This window comes from Spea bombifrons, chromosome 7, assembly GCF_027358695.1.
Source record: "Spea bombifrons isolate aSpeBom1 chromosome 7, aSpeBom1.2.pri, whole genome shotgun sequence".
NCBI classification, from domain to species: Eukaryota; Metazoa; Chordata; class Amphibia; order Anura; family Pelobatidae; genus Spea; species Spea bombifrons.
Genome location: NC_071093.1, coordinates 29,036,039 through 29,062,775, shown reverse-complemented (window position 1 = coordinate 29,062,775; position 26,737 = coordinate 29,036,039). Strand labels below are relative to the sequence as shown.

General features: G+C 43.1%; 1 protein-coding gene and 1 long non-coding RNA gene across 2 annotated transcripts; both read right to left on the bottom strand.

Moving 5' to 3' along the window:
- Positions 1–1,988: 1,988 nt before the first annotated feature.
- On the bottom strand, positions 1,989–24,837 carry MCM3AP (minichromosome maintenance complex component 3 associated protein; the record flags this gene model as incomplete). Its single annotated transcript, XM_053471962.1, has 27 exons — positions 1,989–2,452; positions 2,624–2,797; positions 2,895–3,015; positions 3,523–3,777; positions 4,070–4,460; positions 10,445–10,542; positions 11,371–11,617; positions 11,841–11,988; positions 12,716–12,844; positions 12,946–13,014; positions 13,182–13,379; positions 13,560–13,712; positions 13,934–14,047; positions 14,187–14,321; positions 16,922–17,022; positions 17,119–17,294; positions 17,511–17,743; positions 17,840–18,000; positions 18,380–18,542; positions 18,784–19,052; positions 19,639–19,836; positions 20,074–20,213; positions 20,411–20,598; positions 20,683–20,827; positions 20,931–21,009; positions 21,622–21,848; positions 22,422–24,837. Coding segments are annotated over 27 exons (7,113 nt in total), but the record flags the coding sequence as incomplete, so codon positions are not given.
- LOC128501435 (uncharacterized) lies at positions 8,922–9,266 on the bottom strand. Its single transcript, XR_008355038.1, has 2 exons — positions 9,150–9,266; positions 8,922–9,050 (listed from the first exon to the last, which is right to left on the bottom strand). It is a non-coding gene; the product is annotated as an uncharacterized LOC128501435 (long non-coding RNA).
- Positions 24,838–26,737: the final 1,900 nt, after the last annotated feature.

The window sequence follows — 26,737 nt, the reverse complement described above, 5'->3', positions numbered from 1 at the left end:
TGATACATTTGCATCTAGTGAGTAATATTAGGATGTCAATGTGATACATTTGCATCTAGTGAGTAATATTAGGATGTCAATGTGATTCATTTGTATCTAGTGAGTAATATTAGGATGGCAACGTGATACATTTGTATCCAGTTGTATACAGCGTATTCCTCTGTTTCCCCTGTCTCTCTCACTGAGAGCCTTTTTGTAATATAAGGATGTCTACATTTTCTCTAGATCGGTGGTAGCACTCCTGCTTCTGGTAGACCTTTATAGTTGATCTGTCTGTTTTCCCTAATCCTACATTTTACAGGTCTGCACACTAAATAAGCCTGTGTTTACATGGAAGCAGGCACGTTAATGTCCTGGTCTCAGGATCTGCATGATTCGAAGCTCCTGAGATAGGGGATCAGAGGCCTTTTTTTCTGTTGGCTCAGGATCTGCACAATTAGCCTCCATTGCTTCAGCTGTCTAAAGTGAAGTCAAATAAGTCGATGGGGTCTGATGGGACATACCCAAAGTTAATAAAAGTGGTATACTAGCAAAATCGTTAACAGGAGTAGTCCCAGATGACTGGAAATTAGGGAACCATAGGCTAGTAAGGCTTACATCAGTAGTTGGGAAATTAATGGAAACTATGTTAATGAATAGGATTGTTAACCCCTCGACGACAATTGACTGTCCGGGCACGTCACGCAAAAACATTCAGTTAGCGACTAATGACGTGCCAGGACCATCATGGCTTTAAACAGGTGTAGAAAGCTATGTTCACTTTCTGCACCCAAACAGTCTTGCTGTAATACCTTGATGTCTGGCCCCTTCCCGGGGCATCAACCTCGGTCATACACTCAATACGTTAAAAAAAAATTCTTACTTTTACTTGAAAAATCTTTACTCATCTATAAAAGCAAATGGAAAGAAACCTGCTAAATAGATTCCACTATTTGTCCTGAGTTTAGAAATACCCAGTGTTTTAGTTTTTTGCACGCTATGGGGCGATAAGTAGCAAAACGCTACTTCTACTTGTTTGGGGACTCAAAGGCCACATATGAGAAGTGTGCATTTTTCAAATTGGAATTTTGACATGTGGTCATCCTGCTCACATTTGTTATTCGGGACATCTTTGAAGCCGCTCCGTTAAATTTTCCCTATCAAATCATATATATTTTTTTTTAAACTAGACACCACATGGGCATTTTAACTATTTCCACACAATCTTTGTGAAGATATAGCTAATCTTAGGACTAGCTCATAAAAAGAAACTATATATATATATATATATATATATATATATATATATATATATAATATAAAAAAGAAAGTCTTTATAGTTTGATACCATTTGCAAAAAACCAACTGTGTAATGAAACAAGAACAGGAATAAACTGTTGGATAAGCCGAGCAATGGTTCATTTTTACAACTCTAGTAGACATGTTCACTCATAATGCCATTTTGGACCTACCTCTAACGCGCTATTAGACTTTCTTTTTCTTCAGTTCTGTTGGTATGCTGCTATGACATACCACTAAATCTCTCACAGGACTAGTGGAATGGCCAAATACACAATCAAATGGTCCTTATGGATAGGAGAATGGCTGGGTCAGGCTTGGGCAGTGACCCCGTGCCATAAATAAAGTATTGCTCTGATCTCCGATTATAATGTTGTTATTAAACCTACATTTGTCTGCCCCAACCTGTGCTGTGACTTCCTGTATCTTTGTCAGCTACCTCCCTGCAACCAAATGCAAAGCACGTTCATGTTTTGTCTTACAGTAGACCTAAAGCCCCTTTGGATATCCATGCAGAGGCTACTCAGTTATCTTTACCTACAGAATTTAATTCACACACAAATAAACTAGCATAACAGCAACGAAAGACATCCTCTTCTAAAGATCCCATAATTACATGAACATGATAGAACCCTCACGTGTCTAAAGCCCAAAAGCACTTCTGTATTGTATCACCACTCCCATGTTACGATTATCAGAAGACACACATTAATACATGTTTTATTATAATAAAAATTTTACACAGCAAAGCAAGGGACAATTATGGTTAATTTAAAAAATGGGTTTGCTTTATGGTTCTCCCAAATCCAGGAGTATGCTCAAATGAAGTTCATCAGCCCTAGCCTCCTGCTGGCTTGCTTTCAAAAGTCTTTGCAGTTGGTCCATGCGTTCTGTTAAAGAGAGCTGGAACAAACCTGCCGCACCATCAGCTCCAGAGTCCAACATGGCTGAGGTGCCCACATCACTATCTCTAAAGGATCTTAGTACAGGAGATGTACATGCAGCACTTTCTCTGGATAGAAGCAATGATGTACTGGATTGGTTTCCATCACTTGGATTTGGTAGAATGTTTATAGATTTCAGCAGAGCATCAGGGAGGTATAAAGGCAGGGAATCAGACACAGACTCATCCAGCTGTTCCTCTTCAATAAAATGTTGCAACCTCTCTTCAAACCTGAAATTAACAATGATTTTGTAAATACCAACTTTTCTCCCACATTCAGCCAAGCCGATCACAACGTTGTTGCTGCGGCATCATCCTATGAACACCACATGCCCTGTTCCTACTCATGCATTATACTTCATTATTAAACAAGATTGCCCCCCCCCAAAAAAAAACACATACCTTCGGTTTTCTTCCTTCTCAGCCAATATAGATTGTTTCAGCTGTGGAAGAGCACTGATGATATTTGTCACTTTATTTTGTGTCCCTTCATCCATATTTTGTTCAGAAATAAAATGAAGGGTTCTCACAGCGTTGTCCGTCTTTGAGGAATGCTGTCTTCTGGTAGGAAAACCGCTTAGGATAAAAGTAAAGAGTAAAAATAAAGAAAAGAATCTAAAGAAGCAACACATCTGTTTCGGTAGCATCCTCATCTAATTCATATTTATCTCACCTATCACTGGTCCACAGCGCTTCCTTGTGAGTGTCAAGACGAGCGTTCTCCCATGTCTTGGGAGGCGTAAATTTTTTTAAATCTCCCTCCAAAAAATACACCAAGAGTTCTTCAGGTGAGCCTGTAGAGATGAACAGGTTATAAGTCTGGCAACATGTATATATTCTAGTGTTGTCATAATTGAGTATCTGGTCTGTTTGTTAAACTAATGGAGCCTATGCAGTCTTTAATTTAAAGGTCAAGCCAAGGGAGAGAAATAAAAGGAAAAAAGTGAGGAGGAAATTATGTAAGCATTTAATTTGGCATAAAGGAGCATACATATAATCAAAGGTAAATTGGTCAATCAGTCTTTATTGTACAGCAATCAAGATCAGACACAGGTATATGTGCAAACACTATGACCTTCTACCACGTAGTTGCCCCATGGCATATAAATGATTGCAAAGATAAGCCATGTATCTTATCTTACACCTCTAGTCATAGAAGAAAACTCATAGTTTAGAAATACTGGTTTAATTATTGTTAAGCTATTTATATATTATTGGAAAAGTTAAGAAAGGGTTGAAAATCTTTGGAAGAGGAGAGATCGAACTATCACATTAGCAATAAGGCTTTCAGAGTTAATCACCTGAAGAGTTTATTATTGCGGGTGAATCCCAGTCTCTTAGTCGGTGGTTAATACAAAGGAAAATTAAGTTATCCCAAGGAATGTCTTGTATAGCGGGTCCAAAACCATCTGGTTCGTTGTGCCCGTCTTGCCAGCTCTTATATGCACGTCCCAGGAGACACTGGACCTCAGAGAGGAGGACAGGAAATGCCTCTTGACGCCTACAAATCTGCCTCGCATATTCCAGGATCATATCACGAACAGGGGGCCAGGGTGCTGTTGAGTAAAGGGATATTCACGCATTATATAATTTCTTCTTAAAAAGTATTCCCATTCATTATATGAAAGCTCTATCCATGCTATGGCATGTAACAAGCAATAAAGCTAAAAGAAGTGGAGCCAAGCAGAAGATGGAGACTGGGAGGGGACTAGATAAATTACAAAAGTAAAATTAAAACATAAGTTAATAACAGTTTCGGAATAGCCATAACAAAGTTATGTAAAATCCAGAATATTTTCATAACTTTCCATTCCTGAAAGATTTTCTCACTACTGAACACTTTCTTACCCCCTTGCGGTGGTTTATCCATTTGCGGTATCTGAAAGGAAAGCAGCACTTTTTTTAGCCAAGACAGATGAGCAGGACCATTCCAGCCAAGGTGGGGCATTACAGAACTACCCTTTGGACATGTAAACTCTGTTACTGGCCAAGACAAGTCACAAAAGTGTTCTGAAGACACAGCTTCTGCCAGGAACGAGATCGAGTAGTTATACAGATCGATGATGGCTGCAGGATCCTGGGACGGAAGCAGTGCTTTCTTGCGTTCTGATACATCATGATCAAAGCGTTTACTAAAGGTACAACACACACCATCCTCTATATATTGCTGCAATGGTAGACAGCACAAGTCCAAGGAGCGAGGACAGTTGGACAAAAGGAACTGTACAGCAGAGGTGACCTGTAAAAGACAGGAAGAGAGATATTAATGCCAGGGAAAACAACCATAATAGTAAAATCAGTGAAAGGGAGAAAATGCAGTGCGAGGATTGGAGTGGAAAAAAGAGTAATTTTACTTACCGTAAATTCTTTTTTCCTTAGTATAGTGTCAGTACCACGGGGGGTGCCGCTCTTCCTAGGGACAAGGACCTAGAAACGAAGAGGTTAAGATCCCCTTAACCCCTCCTACTCCACCTATAATAGCCCCGGCCGCCCCAATACCTCCAGTAAATACCAAGAACACAAGATAGCTTGCAAAAATTGATTTTTAATACAAAACGATAAGGGAGGGAAAGCTGTACTGACACTATACTAAGGAAAAAAGAATTTACGGTAAGTAAAATTACTCTTTTTCCTGTCATATAGTGTCAGTACCACGGGGATATAGCAAGATACCCCCTCTGGGTGGGAATACAGTCACGAGGTAACCGCCTGGAGCACCTTACGCCCGAAATCAGCATCAGAGGAGGAGAAGATGTCTAGCCGGTAATGCTTGACAAACGTGTGAAAGGAAGACCAAGTGGCTGCCTTGCATATTTCTTCCGGGGATGCAGAAGACCTCTCAGCCCAGGATGTAGCCATAGCTCTGGTGGAGTGAGCAGTAACGCGAGATGAAAGCACCTGACCGCTGAGATTGTAGGTCAAGCGAATAGTGTCGGAAAGCCATCGGGATATCGTGCGCTTGGAGGCCGCCTGGCCTGTACATTGACCAAAATAATTGACAAACAATTGATCCGTAGAGCGGAAAGAAGTAGAGCGATCAATATAAATCCGTAGAGCTCTGCGGACGTCTAGAGTGTGCCAGAGCGTTTCTTCCGGAGTAGCAGGTGACGGGAAGAAGGAGGGCAAAATCAACGGTTGATTGACATTAACTTCAGATATGACCTTAGGCAAAAAAGAAGGCTTGACGTACAAAACGACTTTATCTTGGTGAAAAATCGTAAATTCTGGAGCCGCGGAGAGAGCCTGAAGCTCACTGACCCTCCTTGCCGAAGTAATGGCCACCAAAAATGCCGTCTTGAGAGATAAAAACTTGCGAGACACGTCTTCTAAAGGTTCGAACGGTTCGGAGCAGAGTGCCTGAAGGACCAAGGTCAAATCCCAGGAAGGAAAATGTGCACGTCTGGGTGGTCGTTGAATAGTGACCGCTTTGAAGAAACGCCTGATGAGGACTTGTGAAGCCAATTCACACAGGAGAAAATGACTCAAGGCTGAAACCTGTCCTTTAAGGGTTGAGACAGTGAGACCCGCCGAAAAACCTTCCTGCAAAAAGTCCAGAATGGAACTCGTAGAAGGAGAGGAAAAATCCAAACCTTGTGTAAGACACCAGTGGAGAAATTTCTTCCATACTCGAAGATAAATAACGGACGTAGATCTGCGTACTGAACTCAGGAGAACCTCTGTCATAGAATCGGAAATGCCTCTGCTCTGGAGGATCATCCTTGCAGAAGCCAGGCCGTCAATTTGAATCGCAGAAGAACATCCCTGGAGAGGTTGTCGTTTTCCAGAAGACGGGAGGAGACTGGCAGTTCCCATACTGAAATCGCCATACTGAGCAGCTCCGAAAACCAACTTCGATTTGGCCAATAAGGGAGAACGGCTAACACTCTGGCTTTGTCTACTCGAATTTTGAGGAGGATCCGAGGAATCATCGCTACTGGAGGAAACACATAAGCCATCTTGAAAGACCAAATCACCGACATTCCGTCTAGTAGGGGAGGATTGTCCTGCTTGTAAAGGGAGGCGAAAATTGGCAATTTGCTGTTTTGTCTGGTCGCCATAAGGTCGATATCTGGCAGGCCGAATCTCTGAACCAGGAGAGAGAAGATGCTCTTGTCCAGAGACCAGTTTGCTTGGGAGCACTGAGATCTGCTGAGATCGTCCGCCAGGCCGTTGTCCACTCCTCTGATGTGCGTTGCCGCTAAATCCTCTAGATTCCTTTGGGCCCAGAGCATGAGCTCGTCTGACAGGGCCTGGAGCTTGGGAATGCGGGTGCCACCCTGCCTGTTTATATATGAGACTGTGGTGGCATTGTCGGACTGAATTCGTACAGCTTTTCCCCGCAATCTTGGACCGAATGTCTTGAGCGCCAGGAATACAGCTTTCAGTTCCCGGAAATTTGAAGATTGAGCCTGATCGGTCAAGGACCAGCTGCCCTGACAGCAGAGGCTGTTCCAATGAGCTCCCCAGCCTACCTTGGAGGCATCCGTGGTGAGAGTGACCCATTGACGTGGCAGAAAAGATCGCCCCCGGGCGAGGCGCCCCTTTGCTTTCCACCAATTCAATCGGAGTAAGACGTGTTCGGATACCCTGAAGTTGATGTCCAGATCCTCCAGACTCCTGGACCACTGTTGAAGGATGTCCCACTGAAGGGGTCTCAATTGTGCCTTGGACCAGCTTACCGCTGGAATACAGGCCGAAAGGCTGCCCAGAATACTCATAGCCGACCTGAAGGAAAGGGTTGGATTCAGTTGTAAAAAGGAAACCTGATTCCTTACTCTTCTTATCTTTGAACGTGGGAGATGCAGCCTCAACGAGACGGAATCCACTATGAGCCCTAGAAATTGGATCTTCGTGGATGGGGTAAGGTTGGACTTCTTGTGGTTTATGATCCAACCATGTTGTTCCAAGCATCGGGTCGTAAACCTGAGATGTGACAGGAGTTCTTGAGAGGAACCTGCTTTTAGAAGCCAATCGTCCAGATAAGGGACAACTGTGATTCCCTCCTTTCGCAAAGCTGCTGCAACCGGGGTTAAAAGTTTTGTAAAAATCCGAGGAGCTGACGATAGGCCAAAAGGGAGAGAAGTGAACTGAAAGTGACGAAGCCTTGAGCCGACTTATGGCAAACCGGAGATATTTTCTTGAGGCTGTAGCGATTGGCACATGGAGATAGGCATCTTTTAGGTCTAACGTAACCATAAAGTCCCCTTGCCTTAAAAGGTGGGTAACAGTGAGAATGGATTCCATTCTGAAGTGACGGTAAGGAATGCAGGCGTTGACCCTCTTTAAATCCAGAATTGGACGGAAGGACCCATCCGGTTTTGAGACCAGGAAGAGACGAGAATAGACTCCCTGAAACTCCTGATTCTTTGGAACAGGCTCTATGACACCTTTTTTGAGAAGGGTAAGGCTTTCGGCAAACAGTGCTGAATTCTTCACCTGAGAAGGGTAGCACGAAATCAGGAAAAGGGGACGTGGGAGTTTGAAAAATTTTATCCTGTACCCGTCCGCAATGATCCTGAGGACCCAGGAGCTGTTGGTGGTTTGTGTCCATCTTGGCAGAAACCATTGCAAACGACCTCCAACACCGTCAGAACTTCCTGCCCTCGGGTTTCTTAGGATGTTCCTGAAACTTCCTCTCGTGTTGTTTACGAAAAGTTTGAGTCTTGAACACCGGTTGAAAAGGTCTGGAAGGTCTATACTGGAAACGTCTGTTCCATCTGTTCTTCCTATCCTGAGGAAGTGCCTTTTTAGTATCAGACATATGTCTGATCAGCTCCTCCAAGGGAGACCCGAATAGCTTGGTTCTTTCGAACGGTAAATCACACAAGGTAGACTTTGAGGCCGTATCTGCTGCCCAAGAGCGAAGCCATAAGGCTCTTCTTGCCACGGAAGACAAACCCATATTTCGGGCCGACAGTTTAAGGCTCTCTTCTGCAGCTTCCACCAGGAAACTATTAGCCAGCTTCAGGTTCTTAAATAACTTAGACAAACCGTCATCCATAGCGTCCGACAGACTGCTTTCTAAGGACTGCAACCAGATACCTTGGGCTTTAGCCACAGATGCGCTAGATAACGCCACTTTAGTCTGGAATCCTGATGACTGGAATACTCGCCTACATGACGTCTCTGCCCTCTTATCCATAGGGTCTTTGAGACCAGCGACTTCACTAATGGGAATGGTAGTACGTTTAGAAAGTTGAGCTATCTGGACGTCTACCGAAGGGACATCTTCCCATTTCTCATCACCCTGAAGGTGAAAAAGCTGCTTAAAGTGCTTCGAGATGAAAGCTCTTTTGCCTGGATTATGCCACTCCCTATACATGAGGTTTTGCATATTAGGTAGCATAGGTAACCCTTTAGGGTGCTTAGACCGGTCTGTATCTTGAAACAGCCGTGAAACCTCTTTAACAAATTTGCGCAGTTCCTGTGGAGGAAAGCTGGACTCATCCTCTGACTCTTCACTGGAGGAAGACGAGTATGATGAAGTAGAGGCCTCTCCAGAGGACCAATCAGACTGAGGGGAAGCCGATTCCCTTTTACGTTTGTGGGATTTAGCCTTAACGGGCTCCACCGGTTTAACTGCTGCAGCTTTAAACGTTTCAAACGTTTGCGCCAGGTTGTCCTGGAACCAGCCTAAAAAAGACTGCATGTCTTTATGTTTTTCTTTTGCCAAACTCTCAGCGGAGCAGGCATTGCAAAATTTCTTTTTTGAACCATCAGGCAAAGGACAGGCACATTCAGTGCACGATAAATGTTTGGTTTTAACCACAGCCTTTTTTGGAGCAGGTGTAACACATTTCTCCTTATCTGGTGAAACCGGACCAGACATCTAACATAAAAGAGAGAGGAGAAAAAAAAAAAAAAAAATTTTTTAGAAAAAATATACAGGGCAGAGGATTTGAAGGGTTAAGATTAAATCAAATCCTACCTTACAACTCCTCAATCCGTGTGGGGGGGCTGGTGACACGGAAAAACCAGTGCTGACAAGCTCCTCTGCTGTCAGACTGGGTAGCACAGGTTTAAATATGGGAAAACAATTAAGTTTTCGCGCCCTGAACCAGAGAACTGCTTCACGCATGCTCAGTAGCGTGATCAGTACTCTTGGTGGAACGCAGCGCCCTCTGGCGTGCGTTCCACCGCTGTGCGCATGCTCCAAATACTTGCCGGCATAAAACTCCGGCGGCAATGCAGTTCCGTAACGTCCGCCGATGCGGACGGTACACCTCGCTCTGCTCACCACCCGGGGAGCAATCGGAGGAATCCCCCTGGACACAACCCGTGTGCCCCACCAGAAAAAGAAGAAAAAAGGTCCGTCCCTGACAAGGGACAAGGAAGAACTGGAGGTATTGGGGCGGCCGGGGCTATTATAGGTGGAGTAGGAGGGGTTAAGGGGATCTTAACCTCTTCGTTTCTAGGTCCTTGTCCCTAGGAAGAGCGGCACCCCCCGTGGTACTGACACTATATGACAGGAAAATAATCACTGCTGACAAGCCCGAGAGGCACACACATGCAAACAAATAAGAAAGCTCTAAAGACAGGTCAGAAAAATACAATTCACAGAAGTTAATGATACGATACTCTTGCATGCTTCAAAACTTTAAAATGGCCAAAGGAGGACACTTTTCTTTTAGGGAGCGTGGCTTTACTACATTTGCATGACTTTATGACATAGGAATTATTATTTAAAGGGTAAGTCCCATGGTAAAATAATTTTCAGGCCATATACAGTAATGTAGATTAGCAGGTTGTGCTGGTTGTCAGTCATGTGATAATTTGCATGACTTCCCCTGTGTAAACATCACAAAGAGGTAACTGTTTATGGCAATGCTAAAGATGCCCTACTTATCAAAAAATAATTTCTGCCATAATCAGAGTGTCAGGCTGAGCGATTAAGACCAAAGATCTGGGTCCTAAAAAGGGTAACACATAACTGGAACAGCATCTACTACAAAGTGGTAGAGACCAATACAGTGATGAATATAAATGGACGAGATAGGCAAATGGCTATCCTGAATATAAGATGAGAGTACGGAATGATCAAGGCCTGACTCTTGACATCAGGAAAAATCGTATCTTCCATCAAATTCAGAGTTTTAAAAAGGGACACTTGGGAGAATCTAAACTCCTGAAATCAATAAAACCCACAGAATATTGAGAACCAATAATGTGTAAGGTAAGTGTGATGTCAGAGACTCTTATTATTGGATTATATATCTCACATACCTGGTACGACCCTTGCATATCATTCACGGTATCCGGGACCAGGATAACTATATACTCTGAGATTAGACCATGTGAAACAAGATCTGTAAGATTAAGCCCTAAAAAAACGCAGACAGAAGAGTTTCCAACGGGTTACTGAACGCAAAAAAAAAATTCAAAAAACAAAATCGACCAACATTTTGGCTTAATAAACGTAAGCATCAGAACATTATGCCAATGCTACTAACCAACCTAAATGAGAAGTCACGCTTTATAAATATATCTAAACCCTTCACTTGTACTTTGTTAAACACATGAATAGGCTACATAATATAGTTTTTTTTAAATTGGATATTAAAAATGATATTTGAACATCAACAGTGGCGTCTCGCAGATTGTCAAATTTTGCAACACAATTAAATTGTATACGTTACTTGCATAACCTACTGAGCACAGTATAAGTATATGATAGACAAAGTTAAAAGACTAAATATGAAGAATATCCCCCTCTTGTGAGAACAAACAGAATTGTATAGGGTTACAGTGCGTGTAGAAAAACCTTTTTGTTCTCTCTCTAGAGGTGATCTATTATGTCTCTCGCCTATCCTGCTCTGGTTAGGACCATCAAGACATTTCGATACCGAAGACTGGTTATTTAGTTAGCTCTAAATTCAGTGTATGAAGAGGATTTACTGAAAATACTTAATTACTATATTTCTGTCATAACTGCTTAAACAGAATGATAGTATAAAAAAAAACACAAAAAAACCCACTATGCATGTGGTGTAAGAATAGCTTTTTTTGTTTGTTAGTGTGGTATTGTTGAGGACACGCATAGATTTCACATGATATATAGCATATATAAAGTGCTATCCTTAAGTATGTGGAATATATCAGTTCAAAGCAGGGAACTAAATATTTTAAGGTTAGTACTGATTTATACAGACCTTCTTCCACCTTGCTCACTAAATCCTGGTGCTGCCCTGGTACAAGCACAGCAAGCGGAAGTGGTGGGCAGAAAGGCTTGGCTTGCAGTAGTTGCTTTAGCTGCAGTATAGCAGTAATCCAGTATAAGTCATCATCAGTAACATCTGTACGAGTAGGCAACAAGAGCATGAGGGCACTCGTCCCCAGCAGCTGTTTTTGAGCTTCAACCTGCTCCATCTCAGAAGGTTTAAGGGGACCTTGTACCACCTGAGAAAAAGAGGCATTTGTAAGAGGAAGTAGAAATTCCATACTGGGTGAATTTGGGTGGGTAAAATGCAGCATATACAAAATGCAGATCGCTTGAGAAAGACCCATACCACATAGGTATGGAGATGGAAAAGCACAATTCAGATTACTAAAGAGAGGAAAGTAAAAAAGAATACTGAATTTTTGCCAAGTAGAAGGGATGAGAGATTTTTTTTGGCCTCACCTTGACGCACACATTAACATCCACAGAGTGGTCTTTGTACGGCTGTAACAAGCTGTACAGTGCAAGTGTTTGAACCGGTTGTCCCTGATCCTGTAATAGCTGTGAATCCATTCTGTAGAACTTCACCTTTAACCACTCACAGAGGATGCTGTAACATAGACGTTAATAGGTCATTCAACAGGGCACTCGGATGTGAACCGATTTACAGACCTCTAAACAATCACAGGCTGTGATCAATGATGCCGACTGTTTTCCTCAATGATCCCAGTCTTTCAATACATCAAGCAGCATTTCAATTAGAAACGCTGGCTAGCCTGCCATACCGGCTCAAATCAATTATTTAATTCGGGGATGGGCCACCAATTAGGGGTACAGGACCCACCGTAGGTGGGAAAACATTTTACTTTCTAAAAGAAAAAACACAGCAGGGTCCACGTTACACAATGCGACCCCAAGGTAATATCGCCGATGATCACAGCATGCAGCCATGAGTTGTGTGATGAGTTACGTGTAAGGTGTGGATGTACAGAAATCCAAGTTATGATGTAAGAAAGCTTGAAGATGTGAAATATGTTTTAATGCGAGTATGTATGTATACATGTGTATGTGTGTGCCATGTGAGTATGTTTTGTGAGTGTGCATTAGTGTCATGTGTGTATGTGCGGTGTGCTAGTATGGCCCTCCATACAAGTGAAGCTGGACAGCGCTACTCTAGATGCTTCTGTGCTGTGTAAGGATTTATACTACCTTTGACATAGTGTGTTTAGTATCTTTCCCATTATTGGCATCAGGCCCCTCGTTACCAGTACTTATTTTAAGAAGATGGGTCTGTATTAGCCTCTTGTGTCAGTAGAAGACACTCTGGTCACATTCACCTTGTAGGGTCATTGGGTTCATCACTTTTAGGCAAAATAAGAACCATTTTCCAAAAAATATAGTTCTTCAATGCACGAAGGTTCTCAACAAGCAAAGGAGGCAGTTCTAAAGGGGTCCATGCAGAATCACTGACAAGTAAAAAAACAAAAAACAAAAAAAAACGTTTAGTGACTAAAGGAATAGCTGAATTATTATACGGAGGTGAGACTCCATTTGCTTAAATACATACCAAAGAAGCTCTTGTACAAAATGCTGAACCTTCATTTTATGGAACATCTGCTCCTGTAGCTGCTGAAGCCTGAGGAAAGATATACATAATGAGAGACGCAAAAAAATGGCGTGGAGCAGGGGGCTGCTCAGGTGCCGATAAGGTAGATCCTATTAACACTATTTTTGGCCTGGACACTTAATTCAGACAAAAACTAAGGCCATCTCACCTTCCCACTGTACAGCATTATTTCCTACCTGGTGAAAGACACACTTAATTTTCCTGCATGTCCCATGTCAAGAAAACCTTTAGCCAGGTTCTCATCATCAGGTGGAAAAGGTGCACTGGGTAGTAACACCTTAATTGTGTTACTGCAGGCCACAGAACCAGGAGCAGCCGGAAACCCTCTCATCTGACGTCTCAGCCTCTTTCGTGAAGCCAACACCTCCTTCCATCTGAAGATGAAACAGCATATATGCATTATGATTTCATGCCCTGTCTAAAACACATTCAAGTAAAGGCTAAACAAGCTACATATCCATCCATACATCAACAAGCCAAGCAACAGGCATTCTGAGAGAAAATGAGGGGCACTGCTAAAGCCAATGTCATTTGCAGGTAAGTATAGATCTTACCTCTGGGTGTATTTGCTGTAAAGGTGCATCTGACGGAGTGATTCTCTGGCTAACAGGAAGATCTCGTCATTGAGGAACCGATCTACTGTTCCATCGCACACTTCCTGGGAGCAGCGTGCAATACGAGCGCTATGGTCCAGCTGCAGAGCTTGTCTGTGTGGAGGCAAGCAAGAAAAAAAAGTGAAAGACAGGAAAAACAAAAGGAACATTTCTGTGAGACATTTAACAAGCCGGACAGGATCTAAAACAGGGCAGGAAAGAGTAAATCACACACATTTATGGTAGCAGATATGTGACTTATTGGGCACTTAGATGGTACCGGTGATGGCAAACTAACTTTCCATCGCTCTCCTCTTTATTCAGGTGTCACTTACTGCAGAGTTTCACTGGAAATACTGTACATGCATTTAGTCAAAACGTCATTAAGCAGCTCAGTGCACTGCAAATGGCTGATCGTAGTTAGCAGCCTCTCCCTCTCCTGCTTTAGCCTAAAATTAAAAACAAAACAATAAAACAATGCTTAAATTAAGAGCTATAATAACAAACCATAAAGGTAAGCTCATGGGATACTTGTTTCATTATTACCCAAATATCCAAGTTAAATTCCATATCTGCTCATTAACTTGCCTGGCTTCCTCTGCTTGTCTGCGTTTTTCCTCTTTTACGCTCTCAGTCTCAGCTTGAACGACTTCTTTAGCAATTTTAACTGAAAATTCCGAGATCACTTCTGTAAGGAGGGTGTCATAAAGTATAGAGGACTCTCTGCAAAGGGAACAAAGGAGCAGTAGAAGAGGACTCAGAATCAAATGAAGGTAAAAGAAAAACGACAGATTTCAGTTTGTCTATGTTTAACCCCTTCAGGACCGGGATTTTGATACTAAGGTGTCGCTAAAGGACCGGAGCCGTTTGTGTTTTTGATATGTCTTTCTTCAACTGTAATTTCTCTCTTATCAATTAGTGCACCCACAGAAATCATATTGTTTTTCTCAGCACAAGTAGGGCTTTCATTTGAAACCATATTAAGCTGGGTAGTACATTGTTTTGTTTTAAATAAACTGGAAAAAGTGGGGAAAAAATGAAAAAACGCATTTTTTTACAGTTTTGTATACATACAAATTGTACACACATTGAACCAATGGGAATAAATTATCCAAAATATATTCATTAACTTGTCCTGATTTGGAAACCACCCAACATGGCCAGGATTTTCATCTATTTTGACCAGTATAGGGCAAATATTGCAACGCATGCATCATGTTTTTAAAATGTTATTTTTTTTCAAATTTGGCATGGTAGTCTAATAACTGCAATAGTTGTCACAGATACTGATTATCCTCCCAAAATTATATGTTTATGAACAGTAGATAAGTCAAGGTGTACAACTAGGGTCATTTTGACACTTTTCAAACAGGTATTTTATCGCCAATTGCTGCCAAATTTTGAGGTATTTTAATTGTGTTCACCAACAAGGCCTCACATGCATGGTTCATGCATTTTTTGAGGAAGCTATGAGGGCAAAACCGGAGCATGCGCATTTTAGTTTTCAAATTTGGAATTTTCAGAAATTGGTTTACTGGGCCCATATCCCGTTTGGGACATTTTGGAAGCCCCCACTGTAAATTACCCCATAAAAGTATATATTTATGAACAGCAGATAAATCAAGGTGTTCAACTAGGGTAATTTTGAAAGCTTTCGGCTAGCCATTTCTTCATTGATGTCTGGCAAAATTTCACGGAAAATGTATTTTATTGCGTTTTTAACGCATACATTTCAATGTTGCAATTTGTTTCTTGCACAACATAAGTTCAACAGTGGAAGAAAACACCACATTTTGTTCACCAACACCCTCCGGTTCCAACAAGGCCTCACATGCATGGTTCATGCATTTTTTGAGGAAGCTATGAGGGCAAAACCGGAAGATGCGCATTTCAATTTTTAAACTTTTTTTTTGTAAGTGACAGGTTTAGGCCGCTGACATCAATCAGCGAGACTGATCAATAATCAGCGACTTAAAACGTCACCGACAAGTGATCAGGTAATAATTATGTTTTTTTTTTTGTTTTTTTTTTTTTATAATTTGTGTTTTTTCACCCTAGATGGCCCCTCTCTCTTTGTAGGGCAGGGTCATCCATGGGCTGCCATAATGATCCGATCACTCCTATTGGCCAGGAGTGATCTGATCATCATCAGCTCAGCCCAGCATTTGACCTGGAAGCACCCTGGACTTTCAGGTCAGTGCTGTTATTTTGTTTTTAAATTTATTTATGTTTTAATTATTTTTTAATTTTATTTTATTGATTTCTTTTTACATTTTTTTTAACTCTTTCAATGCTGATGCTCCATTGAAGCACAGCATTGACTGATATTTAGTCCCCACAAGAACCATGTCTCTCCCTGTCCCTGATGCTGCCTCTGGCAGCTGGGACACAATGTCCCATAGACTGCAGATTGCAGGGGAGGAGTCTCTTTGATCAGTCCTACAGGACTGATCAAAGGGTTGTGGGGGCCAGCAGCAGAGCCCCATACAAAACGGGAATTGACCCCTTCAATGCTGCAGGGGTTAACGCTGGACTGACGCTCTCACGGAGCGATCAGGCAGCAGGGGGGTGTTGTGTCAGGTCCCCACACTTGTGTGGGGACCCAATCAACACACCACCCCCTTCCCTGAAGCTGCCTGTGGCAGCTGAAAACGCGATTACAGATCGCGGTTTCAGCCTACAGAATCGCTCCGTGGGAGTGATCGTAGACTTGGGGGCGGGCTTAGAGTGGCTGTGCTGGTCTGCCCAGACGCCTGGGCAGACAGCAGCAGCGCCCCTGCGATCGCCACGATTGTGGCGATGTGGGGGCTGTTTCTGGGGATGACGTACCTGGTACATCCGGTCTACCGGTGACCTATGACCAGGAGGTACCAGGTACGCCCTGGTGCTGAAGGGGTTAATGAGGTAATTGATTTTCAGTGTAACAAGAATATTCTGAAGTAGAAGAAAGGAAATATTTAACCAGAAATACACTGGGTCCATACCAGGTCCATATACAGTCAGTGAAGTACTCCCTCTGCTCTGAAAACAGGGTCAGGGGGGTTGCAGATGACCCTCTTGGCGAATCAGGCTGCCAGTATCCCGCTGCTCAATGGGCTGGTTACAGGGGAGATCTTTGATCTCTTCAACTGCCCCATTTACAGTATGAAGGCTGTGCCAACTCAGCACAGCATCCATAGTCTGGTTTAAGACACAGAACGCAGGGATGTAACATAATATCCAGATTCTGACAAGGAGGGGGTCTAGGGTGGTGTAGAAGGTCAATGCATCACTATAGACAGTGTCAAAAACAGAATGTGGGGCAGTAAGGATAGCAGTTTTACCCAGCAGCAAAAGCGATGTAGGCAGCTGCCGCTTCGCAGAGACCGTCACCTAGCTCTTTCAACGTGTCTTCTACAAGTTCTTCCATGACAGCAGCAATATCCTGGATTTAAAAAGTATCCAAAGAGCAAGTCACAAATGAGTGAAAGTCCTGAACAACCTACTGTAGTCCCCAAAAAAGACCACCTTTCAAATGTACCTGCTCGCTGTAAAGAACCTTAGGAGGGCTTTGGGTTCGCGCTGGCGGAAATACCGTCTGGAAAGCAGTCTGTATAGGAACAGATGCAGACTCTACAGTAGATGGTAGAAGAGCAACCAAGGGTTTCATAGTGAGCTCTTCAGACACAATACCTCGGTTCTCTGGCTCAGGGTCACCTACAAAATCAGAACAAAAGCCGTCATCAGATAAATGTAAATTTACACAATTAAAAGGGCATATGAGGTATAGCACACAAAGAACATTAACCTCCCTTTAAGCAATTCCATTAAAAAGACTGCAAGAATACTTTCTAATACTACAGCATCACATGTGATTAAAGTCAATAGGGGCACATCATCTTATGAAAAGGAAGTTATCTGTCCCTGTCTCACCAGGTGTCTCTTGGTTTTCTCTGGTTCCAGGGTCCATAATGCTAATTCCACCTGTAAACTTGTTTTGAAGGTCAAAGCTGCACACGGGATGGTGAAGGGTAAAGAGAGGGAGCGGTGCACCATTCACTATTTCCCCCACGGAAACCTGGCGCTTTTGGCTGATAAATAAGCACTTCTTAGGGCTAGGAGGAACCTCTGGCTCAGTGAATGCTGCACGATTCAGCTCAACATTCCTTGGAAAACAAAAGGTTAAAAAAAAAGTCAAAACAACTACAAAGCGTACAAAATGCTGACCTTTCTCTGTTCGAAATGCTACCATCCAAACTCACCCATCAAACACGCTAAGGCCATAGGAATTGAGAAATTGTGCTGCGTCATTAACATCATGGAAGAGCAGCTGATGAACCATGGTATCCAGAGGAAATAATGTGGTTCTCTGGATGCTGGCAGTGTACGCAACATTGAGGCTCCGTACAGCATGTCTTCGAATCTAAAATAAAGTGTTTACTTGGAGTTTACCTTACACATTAAAGACAGCTAGATTTTTTCACTAGAAAAACAAAACAAAAATACGGCAAATTAAGTATAACAAATAAGCTATAAATCAACAGTTGTCTATCTTGCCCAACATCAGCTGTAAGAACTTGAATACCGAAACAGTGTGCATCTTAAAGGACTGACACAAGCCCCAAGGAAGAGTGGGCTACAGTATTCCCATTGCTCATTTTACCATAAGATCCTGAATATAAGAAAAGACCAAGGGTTTACAGCATGATAAAAACATGTCAGACTAAATGCAACGAACAGTTCTTATCTCTTGTCAAATTCTATTTTTCTATGTAACATCCGTAATTTATTATTGCTCTCACCTGGTTAAAGTAACAGTGCAATATACAACTGTTTAGATAAGATGCAGACCGAACCAGCTTGAAGAACCTGACAAAGTTCGTGCTGTTCAGGGCTGAAAATACTTGTACTGCAAATTTTACTTCAGCAGAGTTGCGGACAGAAGGATGAAACTGTTGGATCTCTCTAAGGGGCAAATAAATGAAAGCATTAAGGAAGGAAAACGGCAGAGCAGTTTGGAACTGGGAGAGATTAAAGCATATTAAAAATTAAAAGTGCAAGAAGAAGACAATAACGACAAAGATATTGCAGAGACAGAAAACACGGGAAGGGGGAGGATATGTGGACACAAGAACGATAATACAGAGGATTCTACGAGGCATGTGTATTTATTTGTCTGTGTTGGTTCATGAGCAAAAACAGTCACCTGAGAATGTCTCCCTTGTTCAGGTTGAGCAAAACACTATAGCCCCTGAACTCTGGCTCATTGGGGCAGAACACGCCTCGACTTTGAAGATCCTGATACATCTCTTTTAAGCTCTGCAGGCATTTTGTCATGTTCTCATTGTTGATCTTTGTATCAAACGAGGACATGGGCTCCTCACACATCTGGTGGGCGCAGTGTATGTGGAAACGCATGCACTTCTCCATCAGCGACACAGTCACAAGGTTGCACAAATGTTGCTGTGTTATATCCTTGATGAAACAAAATATTCATATTAAATTTTACCACAAAAACTAGGGAATAAGTGCAACATGTAGGAATCCAACCCTTCTCCTTAAAATGAGACAATCTAATGTCTGGGACACCCCTACTATAGAAGAATGTATAATAAAGTACCATGTCAGTACTTTAATATGCATTTTCAAAATGAATAAAAATAATTAAAACACCTACCTGACATGGAAGTTATAGCTATGCTGCAAAATCATCTTTTTTCTAACATGATCCAACAAGTCATGCCAGTGATTAGCTGCATAAACTTTTAGTGGCAGTAAAGTGCACCCATTGGAATCAATGAGAAAACTTTACATATGTGCACTGGAGTCTAAACATACCCCCTGCATGCAGCGTTTATCAGAGCCAGCAAGTGCAGAAAGCTGCATTCCCCTGTAGGGCACTTAGCTGGGGAGGGGTGCATGTGGGGGATTCCATGGTCCCCTCCCATGCATTTGCAAAACAAATCTCCACATTCAAATAAAAAATAAATAAATAACAAAAAAAAAACATATGCATTAAAAAAAGCTTGCCATGCCAGCAACAATAAAGCAAAACACTCACCTTTCTAATCCCACGTGTGCGGTTCCACACAAAATCATACCATTCCCGGTAATTATCCTCCCCAAGGTCCATGATCTGAGTTACAAGGTAATTCATTGTCATATTTAGTACAGGAGCTGGGCGTAATTCATGAGGAAGCGGTTCCTCTTGATCAGCAGAGGAACGACTATACTCCTTGATGGCAGCTGCATGGTCCAACTGAAAATGACATAATAAATGGCGATAACGATATAGGACCCGGGCCGCTTCATCCGTTTGACAGTATTGTTAAATAGGACTGGAACAATGATATAATTCAAAGCTGCTGGGGATCTGTGCAGCAGACATCAATACCAGTGTGTAATGACACCACTACAACATCTACTCCCGTAGCTGGAGTGCAAAGAAAACACAGAAGTAACTTAAAAAGCTCCCCCCACAAAGCCAAATATTTACCTTATCAGTTCCTGGAAAGTACTCAAAGGAGCTAAGTTGGTTGCGAGTATCCCTCATGTATCGTTCTTTCTCTGGACACATGTCAGGACAAGTGCCCACAAACACTTTGGCCTGGTCTAGTTCTGTTCGCTTTACCCGGGCTACACGAGAAACAAGTAAAAGGAAAAGGTAAGTTAAAACAAGTGTTGACCAACAAGCTGCTTAAGCAAAGTGTAGTCAAGTACAGAAATTCTGTAAAATAACTACATCTCTCCTCAGAATACCCCAAGTGAATGGTATCTGGCTTCCATAAGTTTATCACCATTCAGATATAGAAGGGAAGAATAAAAAGCCTCACCTTGCCTCAAAATCCTGTCCCTTTGGTCCAGCAACCGATATTTTTCTTCTGAGCTTTCTGCCACAATACCCACAAGATGTGAAAGTGAAGGTGGCAGCGATGATCCTGTAGTATCAGAAGAAGGGCCTGGGGAATCGGCGCTGTCAGTATCAAACTGAACAGTGACAAGAGATTTCTTGTGAGGCGATCTGCAGAAATTAAAGCGAGTGGAAGGAATGACAACACAAGGACCATGTATCATGTTATCTTTTCTGTACAGGCATTACGCTTACCCCTTGGAACCACTGCTTGCAGTTGGCTCTCGGGACAAAAATCTGCGCCCAGAAGACTGCAATGAGACTGTGGTCATCTCACTTTCCTCCCTATTTTCTTGCTGACTTGTCATCTTAGATGAAGAAGATTCCTTTTTAAAAGGACCTAAAAAGAGAAGCCAAAGTACACGTGAATGTATAATAACACAAATCACATTTGCTTCCTAATTTTATTTACTAGGGGTAGCGTATTTTGTGTATCCACTTACTGGTCTTCTTACGATGCCAAAACACGGACACCTCCCTGTGCAACTTCTTTCCCATTTTCTTGGCCTGAGCAGCAGCTGTCTGTAAACAACAACGCAGCTTAATTAGATCCCACTAAACATGGAATGAGTAACAAATTACAGAAGGCATGCTGCTAAAATCAGCAGAAGGGGTCAGCATTATATCAATTTCAACATAAAGGAAGAGTTAAAGAGTAATGCAGGATGATCACAGTATGATAGAGCTACCGGGTGAAGTTGCAAGCAACACTTCTAAATACAGGCCTTGAGGGGGAACTTTCACCCTTGTTTTTGTAGTCTGACTAAGAGAAGCTGCTTGTTTCATTTGACTGCCCCAGGATGCCACATAAACTTGGATCCTCTGTGTCATCTTTAGCATGAGCCACAAAGGAGAAAGAAGCGGGATCAGTGCCCGTTTTATTTTTCCTGGAGCAGCCACCGTTCCACAGAACGGCTTGAAAAAGCTTCTGATCAGGCCGCCATTTATGTGGCGATAAACTATACCTTAAAGCAATCGGTCAGAGAAAAGAAAAACTAATATTTCAGCCTCTTTATTTTGTCACTTCATTATAGACTTATGCTTATCCCATGAAATCAGCTACATTCAAATTCATGACCAACACTGAGAAGCTGTGACACCTAGGGTTATGTATGCACCCCACAATTTACTTACGTGAGTGAGGAAATGAACGATTGCAAGCTTGCTCCCTGGCTTGCAGTACAAACGCTGCACCTTTCCAAACTTGCTAAAATACTTCTCCAAACTTTGCTTGTCGTTGAGATGCTGGGGCAAATTCTTCACCTGGATTGCAGTAAGCTCAGTTGGAGAAAGAGGCCCTGTGCTGTCTGTACTGCTATTTGCACGCCTTGCTCTGCGCAATGGGGTCTTTGGAGGGAAAACTGAAGGGAAAAGTGGCAGAAAAAAACATAAAAAAGGGACTACAAAGAAAATTCTATATAAAATAATATTTTCCACCTTGATGCCACGTAGGACATTACTCCATTAATAAAGTACTTTTAGAACCAAGTGATTTATGTACTGGTTACAGCGGTGAAGCCTTAACAGTGGAAATACTGCTATACACTGTCTAATATAACAGCATTTTAACAAAGAATGAAAATGGAAAATATCACACCTATTAATAATTCCAAAATGTCATATGCCCCATAACTGCCATAATACTCAAGGTACACAGCTGTGTATTTAATGAAAAAATGTAATTAACCTGAATCAGATCTAGAGGAGGCAGGGGTAATAGAACTAAAGTGAATCCTGAGAACAGAAAAGGTAGATAAGCCTTCCTTGTGATGAAGTTTAGAGCGATGAGCATTCATTTTCTCTCTAGTGCTATCCCTAAATCAAACTAGGAGAGATTAATGCTGAAATACCTTCTACCTAGATTAATCAACTCTCAACCAATTATTCTGCTTACTGAAATCCATGTAAACAAAAGTATACATATTGTTATGTACCTGCAGCGTCTGCGGATTCAGTCTTGTCCTCTTGTACAGGTCGGAATTTGTTGGACGCTGGTTGACTAGGACCTGCTGTAGGAAAGGCTCTGGCACCTGTCTGGTAGTTGATAGCTGAAGAAGAATGTCTGCTAGGTGCTGACTGACTTGGCCCAGCTGAAATTTGGAATTTGCTGGATGTTTGCTGGACTGGTTCAGTTTTACCAACCGTCGACTGACTTGGGGAAGGTTCTTGTTCTGTAGGCTGACCGGCCGTTGCTTCATCCCTTTTAGAATTTCTTTGATTAGGCCTCATTTGGCTCTTCACAACATCATACAAGCTCCTTACCAAGAGGTTAGCTCCTCCAGATAACTGGTGTCTACTTTGTTTTTTCCCTGGGGAAATATCGCTTTTTTCTGACGTCGGGGTTTCAAGTCTGCTAGGGGAGTGATTCCGATCATCCTTCCTTTTAAAACTTTTGAGAGGTTCTTCTTTCCTGGTATCTTCCAAAAAGTCTGAGACTCCTGCACTGCTACTAGGGCTCACAATACTGGTGAAGTTGCTAGCAACATTTCTAAATACAGGCACTGAAGAGGAACTTTCACCCTTATTTTTGTAGTCTGAGGAGAAGCTGCTTGGTTCACTTGACTGCCCCGGGTTGCCACTTAAACTTGGATCTTCTGTGTCACCTTTAGCATGACTCACAAAGGAGAAAGAAGTGGGATCAGTGCCCTGTTTTTTTTCTGGAGCAGCCACCGTTCCACAGATCGGCTTAAAAGTAGAATATGCAGGAGGTTTGAATCTATTATCTGTATTTAACGAGGATACATTAGATGTCTGCGCAAATGTGGATGATGCAAAAGTGGTGGTTATAGTAGACTCTGTTGAACCAGGCTCCGTTTTCATTAGTGCTTGCCCATCCATTGTTCGTGCTACTCCTGCAGGTTGTCCAGAAGTGGTTTGCGGCCCAAATGCAGATTTGACAGATGATTCTCCCAAACCTGGGACCTTTCTAGAAATCCCACCATGTCCAAAAACTGAGTGTTGTTCGTATCCACCAAAAGGCAACTGTGTACCAGACTGTTTAGGGTCAGAAGTTCCAAACACAGATGTCTGTTTCGATGTATCCTGGGCAGATGAAGTCGGTAGGCCAGAAAGAAACTGATCTGATTCCCTAACTGAGTCACAGCCACTAACTGTTTTACCAAACATAGTTTGGTTTCCAGATTTTTGACTAAATACAGTTTTTTGCGCAGATATGGCCGTTCCAAAATTAGAAGGCTGGCTTGAGGTTTCTTGCCCAGAGGGAGCAGTTGTTCCTTGGCCAAAGCTAAAATTTTGTCCACCTGTAGCCTGCCCAAAAACAGGCATCTGGGAAGAAGATGAGACCTTTCCAAACCCAAAACCTTGACCTGATGATGTCTGTCCAAACAGGGGGCCCTGCACAGAACCTTGACCAAGTAAAGACATCTGTCTGGAAGGTGATTGTTTAGACTCAGAGGGTGATTCACTGATGGTCTGCCCAAACACAGTTGCATTCCTTCCAAAAATGGAGTCTGATTGAGTATCAGTGTTTTGACTGGCATTTTGGCTATTAGAGGAAATAGACTGGCTAGTCATGACCACTCCAAATGGAGATGCAGACATCCTGGTTGTAGCTGGACTAAATATGGATGTCGACTGACTGGTTGAGCCCTGCCCAAAGGTGGGTGCGACTTGGCTGGATGTAGCTTGTCCAAAAAGCAGAGTGGACTGACTTGTAGGGGTTTGACCAAATAAGGACGCAGAGTTGCTATTAGAAGCTTGTCCAAAAATGGAAGATGAGCTTGTGGTAGTTTGTCCAAATGGTGAAGTGGTTTGGCTTGTAGGGCCCTGTCCAATAAAAGAAGCTGGTTGACTAGTAATAGATTGGCCAAAGGGTAAGGCAGATTGGCTTACAGAGCCCTGTCCAAATGTAGGAGCAGATACACCAGCAGTAGTCTGTCCAAATGCAGGTGCAGATTGCCCAATAGTTGCTTGCCCAAAGGAAGACTGTCCAGCAGTAGCTTGTCCAAATAGGGGGGCAGACTGACCAGTGGTGACATTTCCAAAAGCTGAAGTAGACTGGGTAGTAGTTTGTCCCAGGAGTGCACCAGATTGACTATTAACTATATTTCCAAAAACAGGAGCAGACTGGCCAGCAATGGACTGTCCAAATGCGGACTGGCTTGAAGATCCAAGTCCAAACGCAGGGGTAGACTGGCCCGAGGACCCAAGGCCAAACGCTGGGGCAGACTGGCCCGAGGAGCCAAGGCCAAACGCTGGGGCAGACTGGCCCGAGGAGCCAAGGCCAAACGCTGGGGCAGACTGGCCCGAGGAGCCAAGGCCAAATGCTGGGGCAGACTGGCCCGAGGTGCCAAGGCCAAACGCTGGGGCAGACTGGCCCGAGGAGCCAAGGCCAAACGCTGGGGCAGACTGGCCCGAGGTGCCAAGGCCAAACGCTGGGGCAGACTGGCCCGAGGTGCCAAGGCCAAACGCTGGGGCAGGCTGGCCCGAGGTGCCAGGGCCAAACGCTGGGGCAGACTGGCCCGAGGTGCCAGGGCCAAACTGGCCAGAGGTGCCAAGGCCAAACGCTGGGGCAGACTGGCCAGAGGTGCCAAGGCCAAACGCTGGGACAGACTGGCCCGAGGTACCAAGGCCAAACGCTGGGGCAGACTGGCCCGAGGTTCCAAGGCCAAACGCTGGAGCAGACTGGCCCGAGGTGCCAAGGCCAAACGCTGGGGCAGACTGGCCCGAGGTGCCAAGGCCAAACGCTGGGGCAGACTGGCCCGAGGTGCCAAGGCCAAACGCTGGGGCAGACTGGCCCGAGGTGCCAAGGCCAAACGCTGGGGCAGACTGGCCCGAGGACCCAAGGCCAAACGCTGGGGCAGACTGGCCCGAGGACCCAAATGTGAGAGTAGATTGTGGTGTAGCAGACTGACCAAACATTGTAGCAGACTGAGCTACAGATGAGTTACTAAATATAAAATTGCCCTGATTCTGGGTGCTGGAGCTTGAGCCCACTGCTGTTTGAGGGAACATTATTACTATTTCATCTTCCAAAGCGTTGCTGAAAGAAGGATTTCCCCTAGAAGAAGAAAAAAAACAATGGCAATCACTGCTACAAAGAGTAGTATAACTATATTTTTCAAATAATAGTCTGCTTATGTTTTGATTTTACTTCATTAGCACTAAGGAAATTCCATATTCGTTACATTAACTGGTTCATAGAAAACCAAATATGTATTTTAAAATTCTGCCCCCTTAATGCACAAATAAACATTCTTTCCCCTCCCCCTGGATCAACCCATTTAAGGATGTAAGCAGGAATACAGAAGAGTAAATGTGGCCGGTTTATGTACTAAAAGGAATTATTTCCATAATCACTGGCACATTGAGAAGTGTCCACTGATGTATAATAATGTTTAATGTAAAGCGCTTTCACCATTTTGTACCCCTTTTCTCTCGTTCCATTTATCGGCCGATTTGTTTTAGTCTGGGTCTTCTGAACAGATCTCAGCTCGGATATTAATGAGATACATTCGCCTTAAGCTATGCAAACAAAAAACCACCAAGGTAACCCCTGCGCAAGCCCCATTACTGCACTAAAAACGAATAGCCTATATTATACACAAAGCTAATACGGGCATACCTTTCAGCCAACGCTCAAAAACACCAACTGTAGTTTCAACATCCGGTTATGAAGATGCATGTCCGGTGTCACAGTATAGAGTTCCGGCCGGTGTGCTCGCCATTCAGCACAGCAAAACAAAGCCTTACAATTCACTGAGCCGTCCTAACGGCCGCAAAGCGTTCTGCTAAAACATCCTACAAGCAATAATAGATTGTATATGCCAGTTCAAGTACGACTTAGCCTGGAGCTACGGAATCGTGCTCCCCGATGGCGCTGCAGAACGGTTCCGCTTTCACAAAGATGAAGGTAAAGCAGATTTGCGATGATCTAGCTTGAAGGTTTGGTTTGTAATTCTAACAGTGTATATCTATATGGGTGTTTATGGGCAGTCATGTGTAAGGGCAGTAAATGCGTGTTAATGGGCAGATGTGCGTGTAAAGGCTGTGTGTATGTGTAAATGTGTGTTAAGGACAGTGAAAATAAAATAACCTCTGTGGAAAAAAAAATAGCTGGGGGGGCACAATTTTCCATTCTTGCCTCGGGCGCAAAAGTTGCTAGCTACGGCTCTGATTCTAGCTCACGTTTTTTTTGTCAGTCTGGTTGTCTGGACACCTCATAGTGTGTGTGTCAGTTGTATACCTCCCAAGTCTCTTTTTTCAGGAGGGACAATTATTTAATGGTACA